This window comes from Tetrao urogallus (assembly GCF_951394365.1).
Source record: "Tetrao urogallus genome assembly, chromosome: 5".
NCBI classification, from domain to species: Eukaryota; Metazoa; Chordata; class Aves; order Galliformes; family Phasianidae; genus Tetrao; species Tetrao urogallus.
The window spans coordinates 52,158,359-52,180,711 of NC_136818.1; the positions used below are offsets into that span (position 1 = coordinate 52,158,359).

The window sequence follows — 22,353 nt, forward strand, 5'->3', positions numbered from 1 at the left end:
AGCCTCGCGATTTAGAGCACTCGGCAATTACATCTCTGAATTTTCCTAAAGATAGGATCAGGCTCTACGCCCTCCTCTCTGCTTTTCCGATAGAATTAATGGGGATGGAGATATGCAATTAGACAAGGCAAAGGCTGGGAGGGCAGATCGATGCCTCGTGGTTACCTAATGAAGTGTTAAACTACGCCTTCTTCCCTCCCCGTGCCCCACAGCGGTGTGATGGGCTGATCCCAGCGGGCTACCGGGGTGAGAGCTCCCGTGGCCTTCCGCCTGGGTTTGCTGTCCTGCTGTGCCGGGCTCTTTGTGCCGTGCACGTGGGAGCGGCTCAGGATGAGGGCTTGGTGATGAGCCTGGGATTTTTGGTGGGGTCTGCAGGAACGGATGCTGCCAGCAGCCGCTCCCAGCCCTGTACTCATCCCCTCTCCTCCACACCAGAGAAAGCTGTGCTGGCCGCTCGCTGCACTGTCACAGCCGTCCCCATGGAGCGGCAGTGCTGCTATCCTTTATCTAAGCGGTGCTGACAGGTGACTGATGGGCCACCTGGGAAATGCACCTCGTGCCGGGCTCGATGCCATCGGCTGATGTTCAGCCCTGTGAGTGCACACGGGTGGCACCGGGGGTACAACACCCCTAGGTGCCCTGCAGAACTGAGCAGGGGTGGATGGGGCAGGCAAGGTACGGCTGGCTCCCGGGGCCGGTCGCGGGAGACATGCCCAGCGAGGGGGCTGTCCCCATTTCTATGCCGCGGGGCAGCGGGCCGTCCATGGGGCTGCCCCACGGCACCCCCTGCCCCCCAACAAGCCCCCCGCCTTTCTCAGCCTGGCACGGCATCTCTGGCTGTGCTGCAGGAGCGCTGAGCGGGGATAAAAATAGCCGCGTTCACCTCCCGAAGGACCGGGGCTGAGCAGAAGTCGATCCGCTTCCCCGCGCAGCGCCGCTGGGCCGGCCGTGCCCGCGGCGCTGATCCCGGGCAGCTGGAGCCCCTGGGGCGCAGCTGGCAGCGCTCCCTTCGTGGCACCCCGAGTGTGCAGCCGCTCCCGGGGCCTGCCGAGTGCGCGGGGTGGGGACGCGATGCGGTGGCCGAGCGCAGCGGAGCAGGACCCGCAGGTGGGGCGGCTGGAGGCGTCCCGGGGGTTCCTCTCCGGCTCTGCGGCCGCAGGGAGGGAGCGTGTTTCCCCAGCAGCTCTCCGAGCGTTTCTCCGCCGCGTTTTCTTCGCTAAATGGCTCTTATTTTTAGATGCAGGCAGTTGCTAAGCATCGCTGCCTCGCTAAGGCGGCTGCTTTCGTGGCTTGACACCAAAGCACGCTGACAACACGCTGCCGCGTGAGCGCGGCCCTCTATCCCCGCTGCTCCGTTTTCCCTCTCTGCCGAGCGGTCCCCACGGGCTGCGATGGGTGCCGGGATCGGGGCGGGATGCTCTGCCCTCCATCTTCCTGCAGGGAGCGGGACCCGAGGGGTGGCACACGCTGGATGCACCCAGGCCGCGTTGGAGGCACGGGGCACCGCTGTGCCGTGGAATCTTTGCAGCTCTCTCAGCTCCCTAGAACTGGTTCGGACACGGATGGCAGCGGGTAACCGGGGCCGACAGCAGAACCGAGTGCGGCCGTGTGGCTGTGGGACGCTCTTCCCTGTGCCCCTGAGGGCCGCCTGTCCCCGTGCTGCTGCTTTTCTCCATCTGTGGGGCTGCGGTGGGGGGGGGAGGGGAAGCGATCTTGAGACAGATCGTGTCGGGGATGGGGACGACGGAGATCCCGCTGGGCTCGGGCCGCCCTCACCGTGCCCTTGCAGAGCGTTGGCCGCGCACAGTCCCGCTGCTCAGTTGCAGTCCGGCTTCTCCACCAGACAGCGCATCCCCCAGTGCTCCACCTTCCCTACCGGAGGTCCCAAGGAGGGGGCCGGGAGTGCCCACAGCGGCGTGCAGGGCTCTGCGCTCCCCCTGCCGCTCCATCCCCATCCCCGTGCAGACCCCGACCCCGGGGTCTCCCGAAAACCCTCAGTGCAGCGGCTCCTCCCGCAGCCCTCCCTTCCCCTGCCTCAGTTTCCCCGCGACGGCGGGGCCGGGCCGGCGGCTCCGGGGAGAGGAGGCGGGGAAGGACGGGAGGGAGGGGGCGGCCGTGCCCAGCCCCGGCGGCGGCGGCGGTAGCAGCGGCGGCGCGCTCCTGCGAGAAGAGCCGAGCCGAGCTCCGGCACCGCTGCCCCCTTCCCGCAGCCGCGCGGGGCGGGGGGAGGCGGCGGCCGCGGGCCCCCCCTGCCCGGCGGCGGAGCCCGTGCGCCCCGTCGCGGTTCCCCCCCCCCCGCCGCGGAGAAGATGCGGAGCAAAGGCAGGAAGGAGAGCCTGTCCGACTCCCGCGACCTGGACGGCTCCTACGACCAGCTGACGGGTGAGTGCCGCCCCCGCGGAAGGTGCAGCAGCCGCTCGGGATCGCCGCCCCCCCCGGCCCCGGCCCCGGCCCGCTTCCAGCCCCGGCCCCGGCCCCCGCCGCCCCGCTTCGCCCGCGGAGCGCCGGAGCGTAGCGGCAGCTCCGGCCCCAGGGGGGCACCGCTCCCCGGGAGGTTGGCAGCCCCGTGGGGAAACAACCCTCATACTCCCCGCGGGCGCTGGGGCGTTTGAGTCCCTGCCGGCCGCCCCTCAGCCCGCCTCCCGCATCGCCGCTCAGGACAGCGGGGTTTCGCGGCAGCCCCCCGGCAGCGGGGTCCCCCGGGAGCCGGGCCACCCAGCGGCACCCGAAGCTCCGGATCTCCTCCCCTCTTGAGTTCCCCCTGGGGCGCAGCAGCCCTACCCCAGCGCTGGGACGGCTATAGTGCAGAGTAGCCACATATATCCCATCTGCAACCCGGTGCCATCTCGCTCCATCCTCACCCCCAGCAGGGAATTGCCGGTCTTCCCAATCCCAACCCGTTTTCCCCCCATTACACCTCGTGCCCTGCTCCTTCCTCACTTGCTCTCCGTGGATCTGGCCAGATCCTATCCCCTCGCAGGATGTCAGCAGCTGGGCAGTGGGGCTCCCACCTTCTAGGGCTGTGATAAAGCTGAGCCACTCCGGATTCCATGCAATGGGACACCAGGCAGCCCCCAGCCCCGTGATGCTCCTGCAGACGTGTTCCAGAAGGGATTTCAGGAGCTCCAAGGGGGTGTCTGGGCAGGACAGGACCCTCACCCCATAAGCAGCCCCACGCAGGGATGCCCTGCCGGCTGCCTGCACCACCGTGCTGCAGGGAGATATTTTTGAGCTGTGTAGGAACTTGGAACCCACACACAACTTTTGGTTTCTCCGGTAACTTTAACACGTCCATATGGATTTAAATCAAAGCGAGGTTAAAAATAAATGCCAGGTTCTCCCAGGCTGAGACCTTTCAGGGTCGGGCTTTGAATCCAAGCACAGCACGCGGCACAGACCCGGGGACGGGGTCTCTGGGAGCCCCTGCAGTAGCCAGCCCACATCCCAGCATGGCCACTGCCTGCTGGATCCCCCAGGAATGCAGGGCTGTAGCAAAGCCTGCTGGCAGAGTGGCCTTCGTGTCCCCTGACCCATCGAGGGGACCCTCACCCCACGTTCCGTAGCTCATTTGGGGATAAGCATCCTGCTGCAGCATGGTCTGGGGACATCCACAGTGTGAGATGTGACCTGAGGTTGTCTGATGTCAGGCGATGGCACATCCCCAGTGATCGTCCCTTGGTTGGTCTCCATCATCCCTCCCCTGCCAAAAACAGGAGGAGGGAGGCCAGGACGCGATCTGTGAGCACAGGAAGGCTGTGAGCAGCCCCTGAGAGAAGGGGCTGCACGTGGCTGCGGGTGTGACGTGGGCAGCAGCGGGCAGAGGGGAGAAATGCCACCAGGAAATTAAAAGGGTCCATTTTGGGGACAGGGAGATGACGCTAGTGAGAAATAAAAGCCGTCCATAAATTACATGATTCCTCTGGCCCGCTAATGACACGGGTGATTAGTGTGAGTGCAGCCCATGTCCAGGGACATGGCCCTCAGCGTGGGAGAAGCAGGACCCGAGTGCCGCTCTGCCCTCAGGAATGGAGGTACGGGGCCCCACAGCACAGGGGTTCCTGGGGAAGCAGGGACATTGGCCCCACGTCACCAATGGGACCAGCAGGTGCAGGCATGGGGCCAACATAGGGCTGCCTGCAGTGGGTCAGACTCTCCGGCTGCTGTTTGTAGGGTGAGGGATTTGCCTTTAGGGGTGAGGATTTGCTTTTAGGGCAGTCATTTTCCCCCTGCTTTCTCCCTCCCGTTTCATTGCAGGGCCCCGAGTGAATTCTTTGCTCCACCCCAAAGGCAGCCGCAGTGTTAGCAGGGGGTGAACAACTGCTATAGAGATCATCAGCAGAGCTTTGGGGTCCTTCTGCTTCCCCCAGTGGGGAGTTGGGGACCCCACAGCTCTTCTTGCAGCACCCCACGAGATGAGATCCCCAATAGCAGTGAGTGTGTAAGGCCATGCAGCTGCAGGACAGAGCTCAGGGGGATGGGGACAGTGACAGCCCTGCTGTGCACAGCTCCCTGCCTGCCACATGCCAGCACACAGACACCCTGAGGCTCACAGCCCTCTCCCCAGCGCCCTGTCCAGAGGTCCCAGCCCGCTGCCCACCCTCTGCTTCCCCCACCGCTGCTGCCACCCCTTATGCCCACCCTGCTCCTCTTGCCCTGCCCGGCCGTGAGGCGGGGCTGGAAGCCGGGCTGTCCCAGCTCCCCCGTGGGAAATCGCCCCTTGGGGTGGGGAGCGGTGTGGAAATGCTCTCACTGGGGCAGGGGATCCCGGGGGGCCCCACTGTGCCAACGCGCCCACCCTCGGCGGATGCTGCACCTTCGCGGGGCGATGGATGGGAGTGTTGCCTGACTGCCTCGTCTGTCTGCTGCCTCCCTCCTTCTGTTTGCTCCTCGCCTCGGCCCTTTGCTCTCCTGGCTTGTTTGCGGCTCTGTAGGGCCAAGCGATGGGGCTGCGATGCCGGGGTGGGGGAGGGGGTGCGCTGCGGGCTGGGATTTGCAGGTCGGGGCCGTGGGAATGGCGGCGTGGGATGGCTGGGCATGGAGTCGGTTTGCTCCGCCGGATTTCTGCAGGCACCAGTGCATAATTGATGGCTCGGCACAACTTTGGCCAAAGTGCACAGATCCCGCTGCACGTGGCTGGGGATGCACGTGTGGGGAGTTCGCTCCTGGGGCATCGCATCTCTGGTTTGGGATGATGAGACTGCGCCGGGTCCGTGTGGGGTACAGCCTTTGCCCTTCGGGTCGAGCACCAGGAGCCCAGGAGCCCCAAGGCCCCACTAACGGAGCTGCCCCTCCCTTGCTGGCTCGGCTCATTAGTGGTGTTTTCATTAGGAGAAGTGGTTTGGTTTCATTTAAGCCAAATTGCTGTGCTCGGGAGATGACAAATCCATCTGCCGGCAAATCGCTCTCCCGCCGCCGGCGTGGATCCCGGCCCCGGGCAATAATCGCTTTGCAGATGAATGAGCCCCCAGCCGGGCGGATCTCCGCTGTGCGGGGCGCCGTGGGTGAGCTGCTGCCCCAGCACCCCGCTGTGGGGCTCCGCCGTGGGGCGGGGTGAGAATCCCTCCCCTCTCTAGCGGGATGGGGAGGATGAGCGAGGGGAGGGACCGCAATCCCGGCCCGTCTGGATAATTGCTTCTTCCTAGATTGGGTTTTAAAAAACGACATTGTTTACAGACAGCCCCCAGATGGGTTTAGAAGGCGGTAATCCCCCAGCCCTGCCTTCCTCCTGCTGGTGCCGACGTATCCCTCAAGGTCTCCTTTGCCCCCAGCCTCCATCTCCCTCCTGGCTCAGCGGCACAGGTGCTGACCTGAGCACCTCCCCGGCCCTGATTCACTCCCGGCTCCGGGAGTCCTTCCTGTCACTTCCCCCTTTGCCGCAAAGTCATTAATGCGCGAGGAATCATTTGTTGTGTAACTCGGAGGACGAAGGTGAGCACTGCTCTCGGGGTGACGCCGGCACTCTGGGGTCTGGAGGGGCTCCAGCAGTGATGCCCTCCATCCCCAACAGGTTCTCCCTATCTCTTGGAGCCCGGCAGGGTGTGATGGAGGGGACTCTCACAACCTCAGGTCTGCTGCTCCAGTAGGGGCTGCGTGGGGTTGCGGGCCTACAACATCCCTGTGTGGGCTGAGGCACGGCTATGCGGTCCGGCCCTCATTGCTCCCACAGCCACTGCCCAGCACTGCCATCCTCCTGTCCCAACACTTGGCCGGGCAGTGGTGTAAAGATGCTGCAATCAGACAGGGAGAACCTAAGAGCATTGGGCAGGATTTAGTGATGGGAAGGGACACGGCCGAGGCTGGGGGCTGCACAGAACACGGCAACATCCCATGGCTTCCCAGCAAGTGCCATCAGTGGAAGTGGTGGTACCCGATGCTGAGCCCTACAGGGATGGAACAGGGAGGTGATGGTGCTTCATACCGAGAGCAGCCCATGCAGACCCCGAGGGGAGCTGCCCAGGGGACGTGGGGACCTTGAGCTGCAGCTCCTTTCCCTCGGTGCTGCTTGCTTTCCCAGCCCACCCTGCCGTAATTACAGCCCGCTGCCGTGCTCTGGTAATACCACTTCTCTTTTATCACTGCTTAATTAAATAACTGTGGGGAAGTGAGGGGCTATTAGTGAGGGGCTGGGTAGTGCTGGGAGGCACATCAAAGCCTGGGGGCATCTCGTTTGGGCTCACCGGTGCTCCCCCAGTGGCACAGCACAGGGTTTGTGGGTGAACCTGGTTAATTATTGCCCACCTCCCACTCTATGGGAACCCTGATGAGCCATCCCTGGAGCCCAGACAGTGGTGGTACAAGTCTGCTGCTAATTAGGTCCGAAAGTCCTCCCATGAGCTCAGGTGTAGGGGTGATATTTGATTATTCTCGATTATTTCTGATTATTTTGTATTTATTTTGAGTAACTGCAGGTGCATTCTTTTCCTATTGGGGTCTGCTCTGTGGGTTGGTGAGCTCCTGACTCCCCCTCCCAGGTCAGAAATGGGTCTCCAAGGGGCCCCTGGAGAGCAGCCTCCTTCTCCAGTGGAACAGATAAAGACATGGTAGCACGGCTCCTGAAACAGTCCAAAATAGCTTTCACGTCCCCAAAATGTCACTTTACAAAGGCAGGTGCTGGGGGCCTCTGTGGGGCTTGAGACAACAGCCAAGCATGTGGCCTTGCTGGTGGCCCTCCTGGTGGCCTTGCTGGTAGTGCTGGTGGCTTTCCCAGCGGCCCTTCCTCACGGCATGCAGCTTGTGGGCATCTGAGGAGCAAAAGGCTGCTGACCCCACTGCTGTAATCTAGGGAGAGGAGATGGCCCCCTGTGAGCAGTGCTCACACACAGCTGTGCTTCTCGGAGGGTCTCAGGGTGCATCCCCCTGGAGTGTGCCCACCCCATCCCTTCCTCTCCAGTGCCATGCATTATTCACACCCGTGTGGTGCCAACGGGGCTGACGTGCTGCCGAGCACAGAGAGCTTTTCTGTGTAAATCCCTGAAATATTTAGCAGAACTGACTTAAAAACACAGCCTGGGAGGAGTTGGTGCCTTGGTGTAACCTGGAGGCTGGAAGGCCAGGGCGGAGGCAGCTCAGCTGCCAGGGACCTGGGGATGTGGCACGTTGCACCCGTGTCCTGTGGGCACTGGGGTGCCTGCCCCACTGTGAGCCTTCCTCCCGGCCCATGGCACCCCCAGCCCAAGGCGGGCAGGTGGCACTGGGTGCTATTGGTGCCCCACGCAGTGGTTGGGCTGTGCTCTTTTCTCTCTGAGAACCCACAGAGCCCTCAGGGCTTCACTGTGACAGTGCATCCCATGTCAGATCCGCCGCAAATCCTGCCTGCTAATAGCTATGCAAATTACCTCATTAGCTGCCTTATTTATTTTCTCCAGCATCATCTTATTGGCATTTCTCTGGGCCCTGGAGGCTGTGGGTGCCCAGGCTGGCAGCAGAGCTGGGCACACCGATGGCAGTGTGATGCTGTTGGGGATCAGGGGCTCGCAGGGCCCAGGTCATCACCTCCTTGTCCCTCGCCCCCATTTTGGAGTGAACTTTGCTGTCCCCTCACCTCCAGTGCTGCCCCCGACCCTTCAGGCAGAGGAGCGTGATGGCCACGAGAGGCTTTCACCATCCCCACGCATCCTTGCACCTACTGCCTTGCCCACGTTCATGCTCCGGCAGACCTCTACGTGTCCCCCGCAGTCCCCTGTGCCACCAGCCCTCTCAGTGAGCCATGTCCCCAGCTCACCTCCCCGTGGCTGTGCCGCTGCTGAGCTGCACGGGGGCTCCTCTTAGCGTCAGGCAGCAGCGGTGGCACGGTGACACGGCTCAGCACTTGGCACTGTGCAGGGCTCGGCAATGTGCAGGTGTCCCCGGTGTCAGGACCCCGGTGATAAATGTCCAGCAGAAAAACCTGTCAGGAGGGGATGAGTGTCCCCATATTGTGGCTGTGTTTCTCTTTCTCGGGACCCTGCTTGCCTGGCCAGGGCCGCAGCGGTGTGGTGCTGGCATCTCTGGCCGGCCCTGCGGTGGGGCGGCCTTGGGGCCAGGTGGGGACTTACTCCCAGCAGTGGGGTGCTGCTGTGGGGTTGGCTCTGCCAACCTCGCTGCTGTCGTGTAGGCTCTGGCACCCTCCTGTGGCTGTTTGTCGCCTCTCTGCCGTCCCACAGGCTCCGCGGCTGTGCTTTGCGCCCGTGTCGGGAGTGCGGCTCCCAGGTACCCCCCGATCTGTCCCTGTGCAGTGGTGGTGGGAGGGGAGCTGGCAGCTCTCAGGTCCATAGGGGTAGGTTCTATCGGTGTGTTGCATTCAGTCCCTGCGGCTGTCTCCTCGCTGCATGGTGTGACATTCCCTGGAGCCCCCCCGGGGTGTCACACCGATGGCGTTGTGGTGCCAGGCGGTTTCTGAGTGCTGCTTTCTGGCCCGTGCTGATGGCTGTGCTGGCCACGGTATCACAGGGATGGGATACCCAAAAGAACTGAGCAGTGCGGATGGATGATGTGGAAGGGGCTCTGCTGGGGCTGCCCCCCTGTCAGGGGCATCGCTGGCATTAACAGGCAGGAGGGCTTGGTTCAAAGGGTGTAGCCCTAATTTTGGGGAGCAGGGGTGATGTTACCCAGTATCAGTACCTGGGGAGCTCAACTCCTTCTCCTGGGGCTCCCAGTGTGGACATTTGAGGGCACTGGGCGGTCTGACTGTGCCTGGCTGGAGCACACCCACACATCCTTTCCCATCCCCAGGGGAGCCAGAGCCATCATTTCCATCAGGTCCCTTTTTCTTCACTTCCTCCCCCATTAATAAGAGATGAAGCTTAAGAGATAATAGAGCCTGGATGGATGTAGAGCAGAGATCCTGCCGGTGTGTGAGGTAGATGTGATGTGAAGAAGGAACTGCAGCTGGGAAAATGGGACTCAGAAAGGGATGTGATTGCCAGTCTGCATCTCTGGCTCTGGGAGCTGGGAAATCCCACTGCCGCCACACGCCTGACTTTTCCTGGCTCTGACACATCAGCGGCGCACTGCCAGGATGAGCTGAGCGAGCAGCTCTGAGTCCGGGCGGTCCGGGAGCACAGCTCCTCTTCTTCCCATCCTTACACCCAGCCTCATCTCCTCCCCTGTATGGAGGTGGTACCCAGGGATGAAGGATGCTCACAGCACTGGACGGATGGTACCCAGGGATGAAGGATGCTCGTGGTATCGGACTGCTGGTACCGGGGATGCAGGATGCTCACAGCACTGGACAGCTGGTACTTGGGATGCAGGATGCTCATGGTGCTGGGTAATGGATGCTGGGAGATGCAGGATGCTTGTGGTGTCAGACAGCTGGTACCTGGGGATACAGGACGCTCATAGCACCGGCTGGTTGATGCTGGGAGATGCAGGATGCTCCCAGCACTGGATAGCAGGACTGGAGGAAGCACAGTGCTTTTCGTGTCAGCTCCCTTCAGAAAGGAGCATCCTTCCCTGCTCCTGGAGAGAGGCAGCTCTGGGATGCAGCAGTGCCTCATTGGTCAGTGGGACCTGTGGAGTCTGCGGGTTGCCATACCAACCTGCCTCTGGTTCCCAGCCAGCCGGGGCGTGAAGTGCCGGGTCGAGCTGGTGCCAAGGGGCGGACCGGCAGCCAGGGGCAACCCAGGACTCTGGATCCACCCAGCTGTCCTGGCGAGCTGGCTGGCACCGCTGGGCTCCCTGACCCCCGGCACCCCTCGGCAGCACTCTGTGCTTCACTGCACGGAGCGGGCAGCGGGTTGGCACGGCACGGGGGGCTCACCCGGGCATCTCACTGAGTGACCTGCAGCGAGTGGTGAGCTTCTGTCCCCCTGAGCCTGGAGAGAGGTGGAAGCTCGGCTCACAGCCGCTCCTCCCGGGATCATCCCAGCGCCAAACTTCCCGCCTGTCTGCCTGCCTGCCTGCCTGCAAGCCGGGCCCGGAGGCTGCCGCGCTGCACTGCCCTCCCCATAGGGCTTTTCCTGCTGCCGATGCCCGCAGGCTCGCTGCAGGAGACGAAGCCTCTGTCCTGTCCTGGGCAACGCACAGGGGAGCTGGGGGCTTTGTGCCGGCTTTGTGCCTGGGTCCCTCCCCGGTGCTGTGAGCCAGAGCCATGAGCCACTGCCAGCAGCGCTGCAAGAGGCAGCTGGGCCGGGTGATCCGCTTCTTCTACCAGTTTGTCACCGGGACCCTCTCACAAGGTAGGTGCTGCCCTGGGGTTGTGGGGCTGTGCTGGGTGGGGGGGTCTCTGTGAAGTGGTCTGCGGAATTATTTGGGGCAGGGATGTTGAGCAGTGCTTAGAGATCCAGCCCCGGGAAGAAGGATTGTGTATGAAGGGCTGAAGATGCTCATAGGGCAGAGACCCACTTCCCACCCCGCATCTGGATGGGGGCCAGCGGCCACTTCCTGACTGCTGCAGGTGCATCACAGGGATGTCGCCATGTGCTGGGGCCATGGGGTGGTGGCAAATCCCCAGCATGGCACTGAGACCCATGCTGGGGAGCCAGGAAGCGTGGGGAGGAACGTGCCACGCTGGGACTGTGGGGAAGCCTTGCTGGGCCAGCACAGCCACGTCACTGCTTGCAGTGGGGCTGGCACTCACCGCGAGCTGCCAAAGCGCCGCCTTCATCGGGACCCAGCCTGCCTGGAAAACCATATTGGCTCTGTTGCCTCCTCATGTGGGGCACAGGGAATGTGGGGGTACCTTCTGTGCAGCCTTGGGGCCAGTGGCATGGCTATGGGGACACGGAAGAAATGTGTTCTCTGCAGCTGTGCCACCCCTTGTCCATGTGGCCCCACGCCTCATGATGAGGGAAGCGTTCCCCAACGCTTCCCAGCCCCACGGGCCACCATGGCAAAAGGGCATGGGCCCTTTGTCACCCTTGGGACTCTTGGGCACCACGGGGCATGTCCATATCTCCATCAGCTCCACAGGGTGGAGGATGAGTGGAGGTGAGTCAGCTGATTGGGGTGTAAGGGCAGAGCCCTTGGTGGTGGGGCAGGATAGGGAGCAGATCTCATAGTCCCACAGCCTGCAAGGATGTCCTCCAGGTCCTCATTCTGCTGCCCTGCTGGGCTGGTCTATAGTGGGTGTCCCACCCACATGATGCCAAGCAGCCCCAGGGTTTGTTTGGCCATGCAGAGTGGCTGTGATATTTGGAATCCTGTGCTGGGAAACAGCCAAAGTGATGGGAAACACAGAGCTGGGCATGTCTCTGCCTCCTGAAGACTTGGGGCTGGGATACAGAGTTGGCACAGCCTTCTGCCCCTTGTGTCATTCTCTCCTCCCCAGCTACCACTTTGGTCCATGTGGCATATGGATGCTGTGTCCTGCAGCTTCCGTGCCCCCATCGGCCCCTTTTTGTGGAATGAGCCCCTCAGCACAGTGTAAGGAATGTGGGGAGCATCATGTGTCCGGGCACAGAGACCCCTGAGTGGGCATCCTCTGGGGTGGGTGCCCTGGGGAGCTCACCAAGGACAGGTCACCAATGGAAGGAAAAGAGAAATGACTCAATCAATTAACCAGATTAAAACTGTGACTTCACCTCCCCAAAAATAGCATTTCGCCAATATTTTAATGTGCTTATTAATAATCTGCTCGCGCTCTGATTAGCAGCGAGGTAATAAGGGATCGGCTGTAACCTAAATTTAACACTCCCTAATGGATGATGGCCCCGAGAACCAAAAAAAATAATAAAAAAAAAAAAAAAGAGAGGCTCCTATCCATCAGGCTGGGCCCCCAGGGCACTCAGCAGCACCCTGGGCAGATGTCATCAGCTGTGCTCCCAACTGGTCCCATGGCGTATCCTAGGGGACAGCCAGAGCCTGCTGCACTCCCTCACCCTGTGCTTCTTGCTCTGCTCTGGATGGCCACGTCCCCTTGCCCAGGACCTGAGCCCTGCCTTGGCCTATAGTGCTGGGCTCATTGGGAGCTGGCAGACTCAGAGCAGCCTGAAGGTGATGCCACGCATGTAGCAAGCCATACCCATGCTCAGCCCCCTGCTCTGTGTTCTGCCTGATGGTGCCAGGATCCCCCCGGGGCCAGCAGGGTTATTTTTAACTGTTTGCCATGTGCTGCCTGAGCACAATTAAGGTAATTGGTTTGGGAGCCTGGCTCTCACACGCCGCTCCCAATTACCTGCCCGCCCGCCCGGCTCCCACCTCCCTGCCCGCTGTGGCCGGCTCTGTGGTGGGGCTGCTGGAGCAGGGCTGCCCCAGATAGCGGTGGGGTTGGTTTGGGGATGGAGCCATGGAGAGGACATCCCTGCACAACGACAGCCTGCTCTATGCCTCCCTGATTGCCATTCTCCTCCTCATCTCCTATTGGTTCACCACCCGTTGCTTCAAAATCATCAGCGGCATCGAAGGTATGGGGCTGGGGATGTGGGGGGACGGAGCGATGCCACCCTCTCTGCAGGGCATTTGGTGGGGTGACCTAGGCACTGGGTGCCTGAGGGCATCTCTCTGGGCACCTCGTTCACCCCAGGTCTCCCTTCTGTCCCTCCTGGTGCTGCTGTGCCGGGAAAGTGGTGACAGCCGCAGCAGTGCCCGCTTCAGAAGCAAGAACATTCCCAGCATTTCCTATTCTGTCTCTGGAGTAACTGGTGGGGTGCCCCAGTGGAGACAGCGTTTTGGGGCTCTCGGTCCCTCCCGAGCTTTTTTACTCCCTCCAGCACCTTGGAGCAGCTCTGATGATCGTTGTGTCCAGGGCCATGCAGACCCCAGGGCATGTGTTTCTCCATCCACCCGTGCAACCTCTGCCTGTACAGGGCCTGTGGGCTCTTCCTGTGATGCAGTCATATGCTGGCAGCGATGCTTCTCAGTGGGCTCTGCCCCACTTCTGGTGATGTGTGTGGGATCTGGACCTCCCTCTTGCAGGCTGCAGGTCTAACTCTGGGTCATCCCATGCATCCCTTCCATTCTCAGGGCAGCTGCAGCTGAAGGAGCATTGCAGAGAGCCGGCCCTTCTTGCTGGGACACGTTTTAGGTGGAGGGGCCCCTCTGGGGGTGCTTGGGCTGTTTTTGGACAGAATTAGGTTGCTGAAATAGTCTGGTAGCACATGGGACAGCCCTCAGCTGTGGGAGCATTCAGGCCGGGGAGAGGATAGGCTCAGCAAGAGCAGTTGGCTTTGGGGGAAACTTACTTTCAGCGTGTAACAGGCTGGTGTCACCTTGTCCTCAAAGGAGTCACTCAGGGCAGGAGCAAGATTGAGGGCCAGCCCCATTGCTTCCAGTCTCAGTGCCTAGAAACTCGCTGCTTTCCAAGAAAAGGAAACAGCCCTGCAAACTTCCAGCCCAATGGATGTTTCCCCAGGGAGGGCTTCCATCACTCTCCCGGAGCCTCTCCTGATACCTTGCTAGCATCTTTTGGCTGGAGAAGATGCTGAGCACAGGGCCGCCAGGTGACCCTGCCGTGCTGCCAGCAGGCACTAGGCCACCTGCCGGGGAGTAACCTGCAGCTGGGAATGGGGCCTGCAGGTTTGGTGTGGGGTGGCCCCGCTGGGAGCCATCAGCACCTTCACCAGCCCTTTCCTCCAGCAGGTCCCACACAGTGTGATGTGCCTTCCTCCAGTGATGTGTTTCCCCCATGGGCTTTGTGCCCTGGCCCATCAGCAGGGACCCAACAGTTAGGCAGGGGCTGCTTTGTAGCCTGAGCATTGCCACCCCACCTGGCCCTGCAGCATGGGGGCAGCCCCATTCCCTGCACTGATGCTGGTAGTGCTCTCGCTCAGTCCCCCCCACGTGGGACCGGGACACCCTTGGAGCAAGGGCTGGGATGCTGTAAAAAATGCATGGAGCCAAATATAGCCCTGGCGGCTGCGCAGGCTGCTTGCTGGAGGTGCCCGCATGCCTGCTGCTGCCTGACCTTGGCTGGGTCCCCCGGGCTCCCTGTTTGGGGTACACCCCCACCACCCCGTGCTTTAAGGATGCTGGTCCCACAGTTCAGCAGCTGGACCTGCTCCATAGCCCTGGTGACACCCAGTCGTGACCCCAGACTGTACCCACTGGGCTATGGGGACCTTTAGGCACCCCTTGGTGTTCTGAGCCAGGTGGGTCCCTGTGGGGTGGGTATGTATATGGGGTGCAGAGGACAAGTCTGAGTCATCCAAGTCCAGGATGTGTTGCCAGTGCCCAGTGTCCTGTCCCTGTCGTGTCCCCCCCTGGGAGCCAAGTGCCTTTCAATAATCTGCGGCCTGTTTCCTTAGCAACTGCATTAAGCAAATCGATGGCAGTGGTGTCATTGGAATGGGAGTGCATGCCTCCTGCCTCCCCCATGCCCTGCCACCCCCCCCCCCCCCGCATGGCCTTGCTCTGCTCTTACTCACAGGCACAGCCCTTCTTTGCCGGGGCTGTTGGCTACTGGCTCCTGTGACAGCCCCACGCTCACCCCTCACTCTCACGTGGCCCCAAATAGCAGAGGGACAGCTGACATCCTTGGGGACATCAGGGATCCTTGGGGCTGCATAGCCCAGCAGCTGTGGCGTTGGGGTGAGAAGGCTCAAGGTGAGTAGGGGGCCATGAGACACCCCCATCATGAACCTGGAAGGCCTGGAGATGGTTGCGGTGCTGGTGGTCTTGGTTCTCTTCGTCAAGGTACTGGAGCAGTTCGGCCTCTTCGAGCCCGTGTCCTTGGAAGGTAACTGGAGTGGGAGGGGGCCATCTGGTGGGTTCCCACCTCACCAGGGTCATGGCTGTGTGGGGAGCCCCAGAGCTGCCCCCACGGATGCTTTTAGGGTTCTGGGATGTGGTGTCTGTCTGCAGCTGGTAGGGGTGAACATGGGGATAGGGTGTCCTGCCTGCTCCATGTAGAGTTCTGGTGGCCAGGGATGTGGGGAGGGGGTGGGATCCCAGTGTGGCACAGGGATAATGGGGTGTCTGTGTGAGATTGGGGTGCGCTGGGGGCTCTGGGGTGCTCTGGGGGCAGGGAATGGCAGCATGCAGCCCACCCACCCAAAGAATGCTGTGGGTACACCATCAGGACACGATGGGCACTTTGCATGGACCACAGTTCCAGCGCGTCCTAGGGCTGATGCAGACTCTGGCTACCCCCGTCCCCCTGCTTTTGTTGCCCTAAGCCCTGTACCGAAGTCAGTGGCACTGCGGTGTGCTGGCTCCAAGCTGCATTGGGAGGGAGAAGCAGAGGGGAGCCTGTCGGTGCCAACCCTACTGGGAGGCACAGCGCACGGCAAGAACCAGCCCTTGGCTGAGCCCTGTCCCCAGGGGCACAGTTCTTGTCCCCAGCAAGAGAGTCTGTAGCAGTGGGGATGGAGGTCCTGTGCCCATGCATTCAGAGGGACAACAGTAGTAGTCCATGTAGTCCTTAATCTCATGGTATCACCACCATGAAGTTTGGATGGGCTACCCCTCTCTATCCATGTCACCACTCTGGGACCTGCATGTCCCCTTGGCTAGGGACACTGAGAAGCATAGGGATTTGCCCCAGCTCTAGAGACAGGAGTGGGATCAGGTGCCCTGCATCAGCTCCCATCCCCACAGGGGTGAGTGCAGGAGAGGGAAACACCTGGCTGGAGAGGCTGGGTCCTGGTACCATGCCCTGAGTGCTGCCTGTGTCTCTCAGAGGCTTTGTCACCCCTGGGCTCTGGAGGTGGCAGATAGGATGCTTTGCCTACTGAGAACGGCCCCAGGTGGTGTTGAGGATGGGGAAGTGTCTAGTGCCCTGCCTGCCTGTTGTTTACCAGCTGCACGCAATGACAGCCCATGGACTGCAAAGAGCCTGAAACCATACACTAATGGTTTAGGTCTGCTAATGGACGGCACTCCAGAGCCACCAAGGCGGCTGCACTTCCCCCACACACGGTGCTGAAGCCACAGCCAGTCCCCCCTGTCCCATCCGTGTGGCCATGCTGGTGTCATCTCAGGGGTGACTCTACACCTGGTGTCATTTTCCAGCCAGTTAATCACTGCCAAGTGCTGTCACCCCGCTGTGCCCTGTGCCACCGCCTGACCTGTGCCCATCACCAACCCCTGCCAAGAGCCTGCCGTGGCCAAGTCCTCGGGAGGGGACAGGAGAAGAAAAAAACTGTTGTTTTTGGCTGCTGAAGTGCAGTATCAATAATTAATTGAGGAGAAATTGGCTCCGGCTGGGAGCAGGGCTGGGCGGGCAGACAGAGAGCCAGGAGAGCCGCCCATGTAACCGAGTGGATGAATATGAGATGGAGCTGCAGACTGTGAGTGATGGGATAGTGAGTGCCATGTCCCATCTGTGGGGTGGGTGGAAGGGATCATCTTGGTGAGCTCCTAGGGTGTGGTGGGTGGGTGCTGCCTGGGATGTGGGGCTGGGAGGCACCTCCCAGTGGGGTGAGCATCCCTGCGGGGTGAGGAGGAGGCAGAGGGCAGGACCTGGCCTTGCATCCTGACCCCATTGCCTCTAACTCCCAGCACTGAGCAGCCCCGAGGACCGTGGTGTGCACCCCTATGACTTGGCATAGCGTCACATCCCGCTCAGCCCAGCCAGACTTAATTAGCTTGTTGAATCTCTTCTCCCTCTGGCCTCACATTAATCACTTCTCACACTGCTCCCCTCCCAACTCCCTCTGGCTGGGCTCTTGCCTCCTGTCACTGATGTGCCCAATGAGGGGACCCCAAACTGTTGCATCCCACACTCTCCTCTCTCCTGCCTTGCTGGGTCAGGCACTGCAGCTGAGGGATGTCACTCCCTGCTGCACTTTGGGATCTGCAGGAGCTGAAAACAGTGGGCATTATCCTGCTGCTCTGCTTCAGCTTCAAGCTGCTCCATGTCTTGGGCATTATCCACCTGACTGGGGGAGGTGGAACCAAAACTGTGATGGGGTTGCAGTGGGGTGGGGATGCAATGGAGTGGGTTTACAACGGGGTAGGGGTGCGGTGTAAAAGTTGGTCCCCGCCTCCTGTGTCAGGGCAGTGTGTGCAGTATGCAGGAGCTGCAGGGTGCTCTCAGGGTGCTGAGGAGAATGTGGTTTGGGGTATGGGGAGGGTATGCGGGTGTCTGAGGGCACCAGGATGTAAGGAGCTCAGAAAGTGAGGGATTTGGGTGCTGGCATGTGAGTTATTGGGGATTGTTACAATACTAGAGTGGGGAGAGGCACTGGGATGTAGGGGTATCAGGGATGCTGGAATGGGGGATACCTGAGTAATTGGGATGTGGGGTGTTGTGGTGCTGCATTACTGAAAGTTGGGATGGCTGGGAGCATTAGGGTGGGGAGAATAGCTGGGTCTGGACCCAAAATAAGCTGGGGCAGGGGATGCAAGACCTGTTGCTTGTGTCTGGAGATGTTGGAGTGCAGAGAGGCACAGTGTTGCTGCTTGTTCCCTTTGGCTGCCATCTTGATCCGTGCTACCAGCAGTTCCGCCTGGGGTGAAGGTTGTTGGCAGACTCTATGCAGTGTGCTTTGAGTTTGTGAATTTCCCTCTGTACCCATCATAGCCATCATTGAGGATGCTGTGAGATGAAGAGGTTGCAGGTCTCATTCCACTGGGCAGGATGAGGAGTGTGATGGAGGGCATGCAGATAACAGTGAGGCAATCGGTGGCAGAGAGCAGGGAACTGTGCCCAGGGGCTGCTTGTGCGTGAGGATGCCCTTGAGCTGTTTTTTGACCCTATCACATCCAGGGTGGATGCTGGAGACAAGGGGACACTGTGCCATCCCAGCAGAGCCCTTGGGTGTGCCAAAGCCAGGACAGCAAAGTGCCAGCCCCAGTCTCCCTCTCCTATTGTTAAACTGCATGTGCTGAACCCTCTCCCTCCCACCCTGGGTCCCCCAGAATTGCGCCATATTCGGTTTCCTCCTTAAGAAAACGCCTGTGTTATTATTTTTTTTTTTTTTCTTTTTCCTTCTTTATAACAAACTAAAGTGTAACTTGCACCCGACCTGACCTACTGCACGTGCCTATACCTGCTGCCCCTGTGAGTCCAACCACGGTTTTTTCTCTGTTGCATCTCTCTGGCTTGGTGGTTCCCCCTGCCCCATCCCTCCCGTGGTCCCACCGCCAGTGCTGTGTCACTGCCTGCCCTGTCCCCAGGACTGCTCCTGCTCCTAGGGCTGGTCCCACAGTGTGGTGCTGTTGGGGATGGGGCTGGATGCAGAGCATCCTGGGCAGGCTGGAAGGTGCCATGTCCCGATGCAAATAGCAGCCCCTTAAAATAGCTGGGTAAAACCATGCTTGTAGCATCCCTGCTGAGGATGCGTCTCCCTAGGCACACACTTGCCTTCTCTGAGTGGCTTTGTGTGACATCCCATTGGGGGCCACCGACCTCTTAGAACTATTCTCCACTACCTGAAAGCAATAGGGCCACCCACTGGTGTGTATTCAAAGGGACTTTGCACCTTTTGTCCTATTGCCTGCCTGCCTTTGGGGGCTGGAGCCCAGCATGGCATTCCTCTCCTCCTCGTCCTCCTCCCCACCTATGCTGCTCACCCTGTGCTGCTTGCCAGCTTGGGGCAGTCTGTGAGGCCCTGGGAAAGGGGGGAGCAGGTATGTGGCCAAGGAGCAGCACTAGGTTAGGAGAGATGGGTCATGGCCAACAATGGGATAAAGTCTAAGGATTGGGGAAGGGGGTGAAGAGCAGGGGGACCTGGAAGCAATGGCAGTGACCAGGTTGAAGCAGGAGACAACTCCTGGAAGAGGCAAAGGCCCTGCACTCCATTCCTTCCTGGCTGTCCCCACCCAGGGCCCTGGGCTTGGCTGCACTGGGGTGGGATGCATGCAGCAGAGGGGCTGCATGGCTGAGCTGGGGGCATGCTTCGTGTTCAGCCCTATGGGCCAGCAGGATCAAACCCGGCCCCATGCCCCTGGGTAGGATGTAGTGCCCTGCAGTCCCATCCTGGACTTCATCCTGTACAGCCCCACTTGGAGGGAGTTCCCCATGGAGCAGGCATTTGGCTTTGGGGCTAAAGGGCAGAGGCCAGCCCTGCCATCTCCTTGGCTGCCGGGCTCCACCGCACACTGCTGTGCTCTGATGGGTGTCCAGACATGCTGGCCATGGGTCAGGGCCACCTTTCTATCACTCCCTTTCAATGAGGGAAGCAACTGGGCCGGGTTTGCCCTGGGATGGAGCAGAAAGGCTGAAAGATTTGGGCTGGGCATTGCCTCCCTGCTCCATCCCCATCTGCATGCACTGGTCCCACTCACCCCATGCCGGACACCCTGCATCCGGGGCCCGCTGCTCTGTTAACTCTTCTTCTGCTTGGTGACTCCTTCTTTCTTCCAGGCAACCCGCCGGGCCAAACTAAAAAAGCGCTGAAGCAGCGATTCCTCAAACTGCTGCCCTGCTGCCGGCCCAAATCCATCCCCTCGCTCAGCGAAAGCAAGTGCTTCTTCTTGCCTTTGTGTGTGTGTGTCCACAGCAGTGCTGCTGGCTGCCGTCCCCCCTGCCTTGCAGTGTGGGGGGGGTCAGGATCAGTCCTGCCCCTGAGGGTCCGATCCGATGGGCTCTGCGCCCACCTCCCTCCTCGCCTGCTCCCGGTCTGTTTTACCCCCTCCAGCACATTGGAGAGGCTCTGATGGGATGCACGGTGGTGGCTGGACCTGGCTGGGGGCAGTAGAACCACACCCTGGCTGGAGAACCCTGCTGGAAGCTTTGTGTCGGAGATATGAAGGGGAGGGAGGGGGATGAGTAGAGACAGAGCCCCCCAGCCTGCCCTGGGTCATGCTTGGCCCTTTGGGAGACCCTGAATGGGAATGTTCCCTGTTCCATGGCATAAGCTGAGTCCCCCCAAGAGAAGAGGTGAGTATGAGGGGGCAGAGTCTGGGGATCCAGGGCCTCTCAGGGTTGTAGTGGGGGCTCTGGTCACTGTAGGAATGGGGAGAAACCATAGCTGAAGATGGGGCACAACAGGCAGGATGGGAGCTAGACAAGGCAGGAGGGGATGTTTGGAGTTGGGGGCAGAGAGGGGGGGGAGATCTCCTGCTAGAGACAAGCCTCAGCGCAGCACAGACCTTCAGGCATCCAGGGTCTCGGCTCTATGGGGCAGATGATCATGCTAGGGAAGAGCAGGCAGGCCTGCGTTCCCTCCTGGCATACACCTGGCTGCAGCTGAGCGGGACACCCCAGAAGCCTGCTGTCCTGAGTGGAAGTGTGCAGTGTGAAGTACACCTCCTGCCCCTAGCACTGCAGGGCCGGGCAGGACAGCACGGCTTCAACTGCCCTCTCCTTCCCCAACTTCCTTGCAGACAGTGTCGAGGATGAGTTTGAGCTCTCCACCGTCTGCCACCGCCCCGAGGGGCTGGAGCAGCTCCAGGAGCAGACCAAGTTCACCCGCAAAGAGCTGCAGGTCCTGTACCGGGGCTTCAAGAACGTGAGTAGCCCTCACTCCTTCTCTGCAGCCATGCACCCCTTGGGGATACTTTTGCGTCCTGTTGTCACACTCTGAATGGCTACAGATGGCAGCAGTGGGGATGCGGTTTCCCCTGAAGCTTTGGGGGGTGCCCCAATCCTGGGATTTAGGGGCAGAAAGCCCTGAGCATCACACCATTCCCCACGCTGATGGTGTGACGCTTCCATTTGCCCTGGCAGGAGTGCCCAAGTGGCATCGTTAATGAAGAAAACTTCAAGCAGATCTACTCGCAGTTCTTCCCACAAGGAGGTGAGTGTGGGTCCCCATCCCTGGTGTCCCATGTGGGGCTGTCTTCTCTCTCACTGTTTGCCTCCTCCAGACTCCAGCACGTATGCCACCTTCCTTTTCAATGCCTTCGACACTGACCACGATGGCTCTGTCAGCTTTGAGGTGAGCCAAGGAGGGGGCCAGGCTTTGCCAGGGGCTCTCTGTTTGTGTGCTGTGGGCTGGGACTGCCATGGGCAGCTACTGAAGGACTTTGTTAGCGGGAAAAACAGCACAAAGCAACAACAGAAAGAGTTCTGTAGTTTCTGGTTGAGGGAAAAGACTCGTGGCATCTCTGTGGGGCTGTCATTCCAAAGGGTGACCACCTGCTTTGCAGGACTTTGTGTCTGGGCTGTCCATCATCCTGCGAGGTACCATCGATGACCGCCTGAACTGGGCCTTCAATCTCTATGACCTGAACAAAGACGGCTGCATCACCAAAGAGGTGAGAGAGGGGTCCAGGCTGAAGCAGCTCTGCACCCAGTGGGGATGAGGGCAGGGCTCAGGGCATTTCCTTGAGAATTTAATGGGTCCTTTGGGGGCATAATGAACATTTGCAATGAGAACCAGATGGAGGCAGAGCTTCTCCACATTGCAACACTGCCTTCCCTCCAGGAAATGCTGGACATCATGAAATCCATCTATGACATGATGGGCAAGTACACCTACCCGGCCATGCGGGAGGAAGCACCCCGGGAGCATGTGGAGAATTTCTTCCAGGTGAGCTGGGCACATCAGTAGGGACCCTGCATGCAGAAAACACCCTATGCTGAGGACAAAGTACGGTTCCAGTGAGCAGCTTGCCTGGGACAGGGAGGTTTTCAAGCCCGAAGTGCTCTCTGTAAAGGTTTTGGCAGTGGGTGCTCTGCTTTGCATCCAGCCGCCATGGAACCTGGGCTGGGGGTGCTGGACTGTCCCCATCCCTGCAATGCCCTCCATGCTGTGCTTGTCTCTAGAAAATGGACCGAAACAAAGATGGTGTGGTGACAATCGAGGAGTTCCTGGAGTCCTGCCAGAAGGTAAGGCCACAGGGCTCAGTGCAGCACTGCTGGGGCTCCGCACTAGGAGCCATGTTCATGCCATCATCCCTGTATGGGTGGGGAACAGTGCATCCCAGCACGGCCCTTGTAAGCCCCAGAGCTCCTGTCCTGTGTGTCAAAGCAGCTGGACAAGATCCATGGGGTGACATCCACTTTGGGGGAGCAGCCCAGAGAGCTGCTCTGTGCCCAAACCCTCCTCCTCCCTGCAGGATGAGAACATCATGAGGTCCATGCAGCTCTTCGACAACGTCATTTAG

At 60.4% G+C, this 22,353-nt stretch overlaps 1 protein-coding gene across 6 annotated transcripts; it reads left to right on the top strand.

Moving 5' to 3' along the window:
* Positions 1 to 2,309: 2,309 nt before the first annotated feature.
* On the top strand, positions 2,310 to 22,353 carry KCNIP2 (potassium voltage-gated channel interacting protein 2; the record flags this gene model as incomplete). 6 transcript variants are annotated; one of them, XM_079536182.1, is made up of 9 exons in its annotated part: positions 2,310 to 2,382; positions 19,667 to 19,790; positions 20,588 to 20,753; positions 20,972 to 21,041; positions 21,112 to 21,182; positions 21,394 to 21,501; positions 21,672 to 21,776; positions 22,013 to 22,075; positions 22,306 to 22,353. In XM_079536182.1, 9 exons carry the CDS (start codon positions 2,310 to 2,312, stop codon positions 22,351 to 22,353), a joined length of 828 nt encoding a protein of 275 aa, XP_079392308.1. The 6 variants fall into 6 exon arrangements, with proteins under 6 accessions (XP_079392308.1, XP_079392309.1, XP_079392311.1 ...); XM_079536183.1 differs by having other exon boundaries at positions 19,667 to 19,766; XM_079536185.1 differs by having other exon boundaries at positions 19,667 to 19,766; positions 20,633 to 20,753.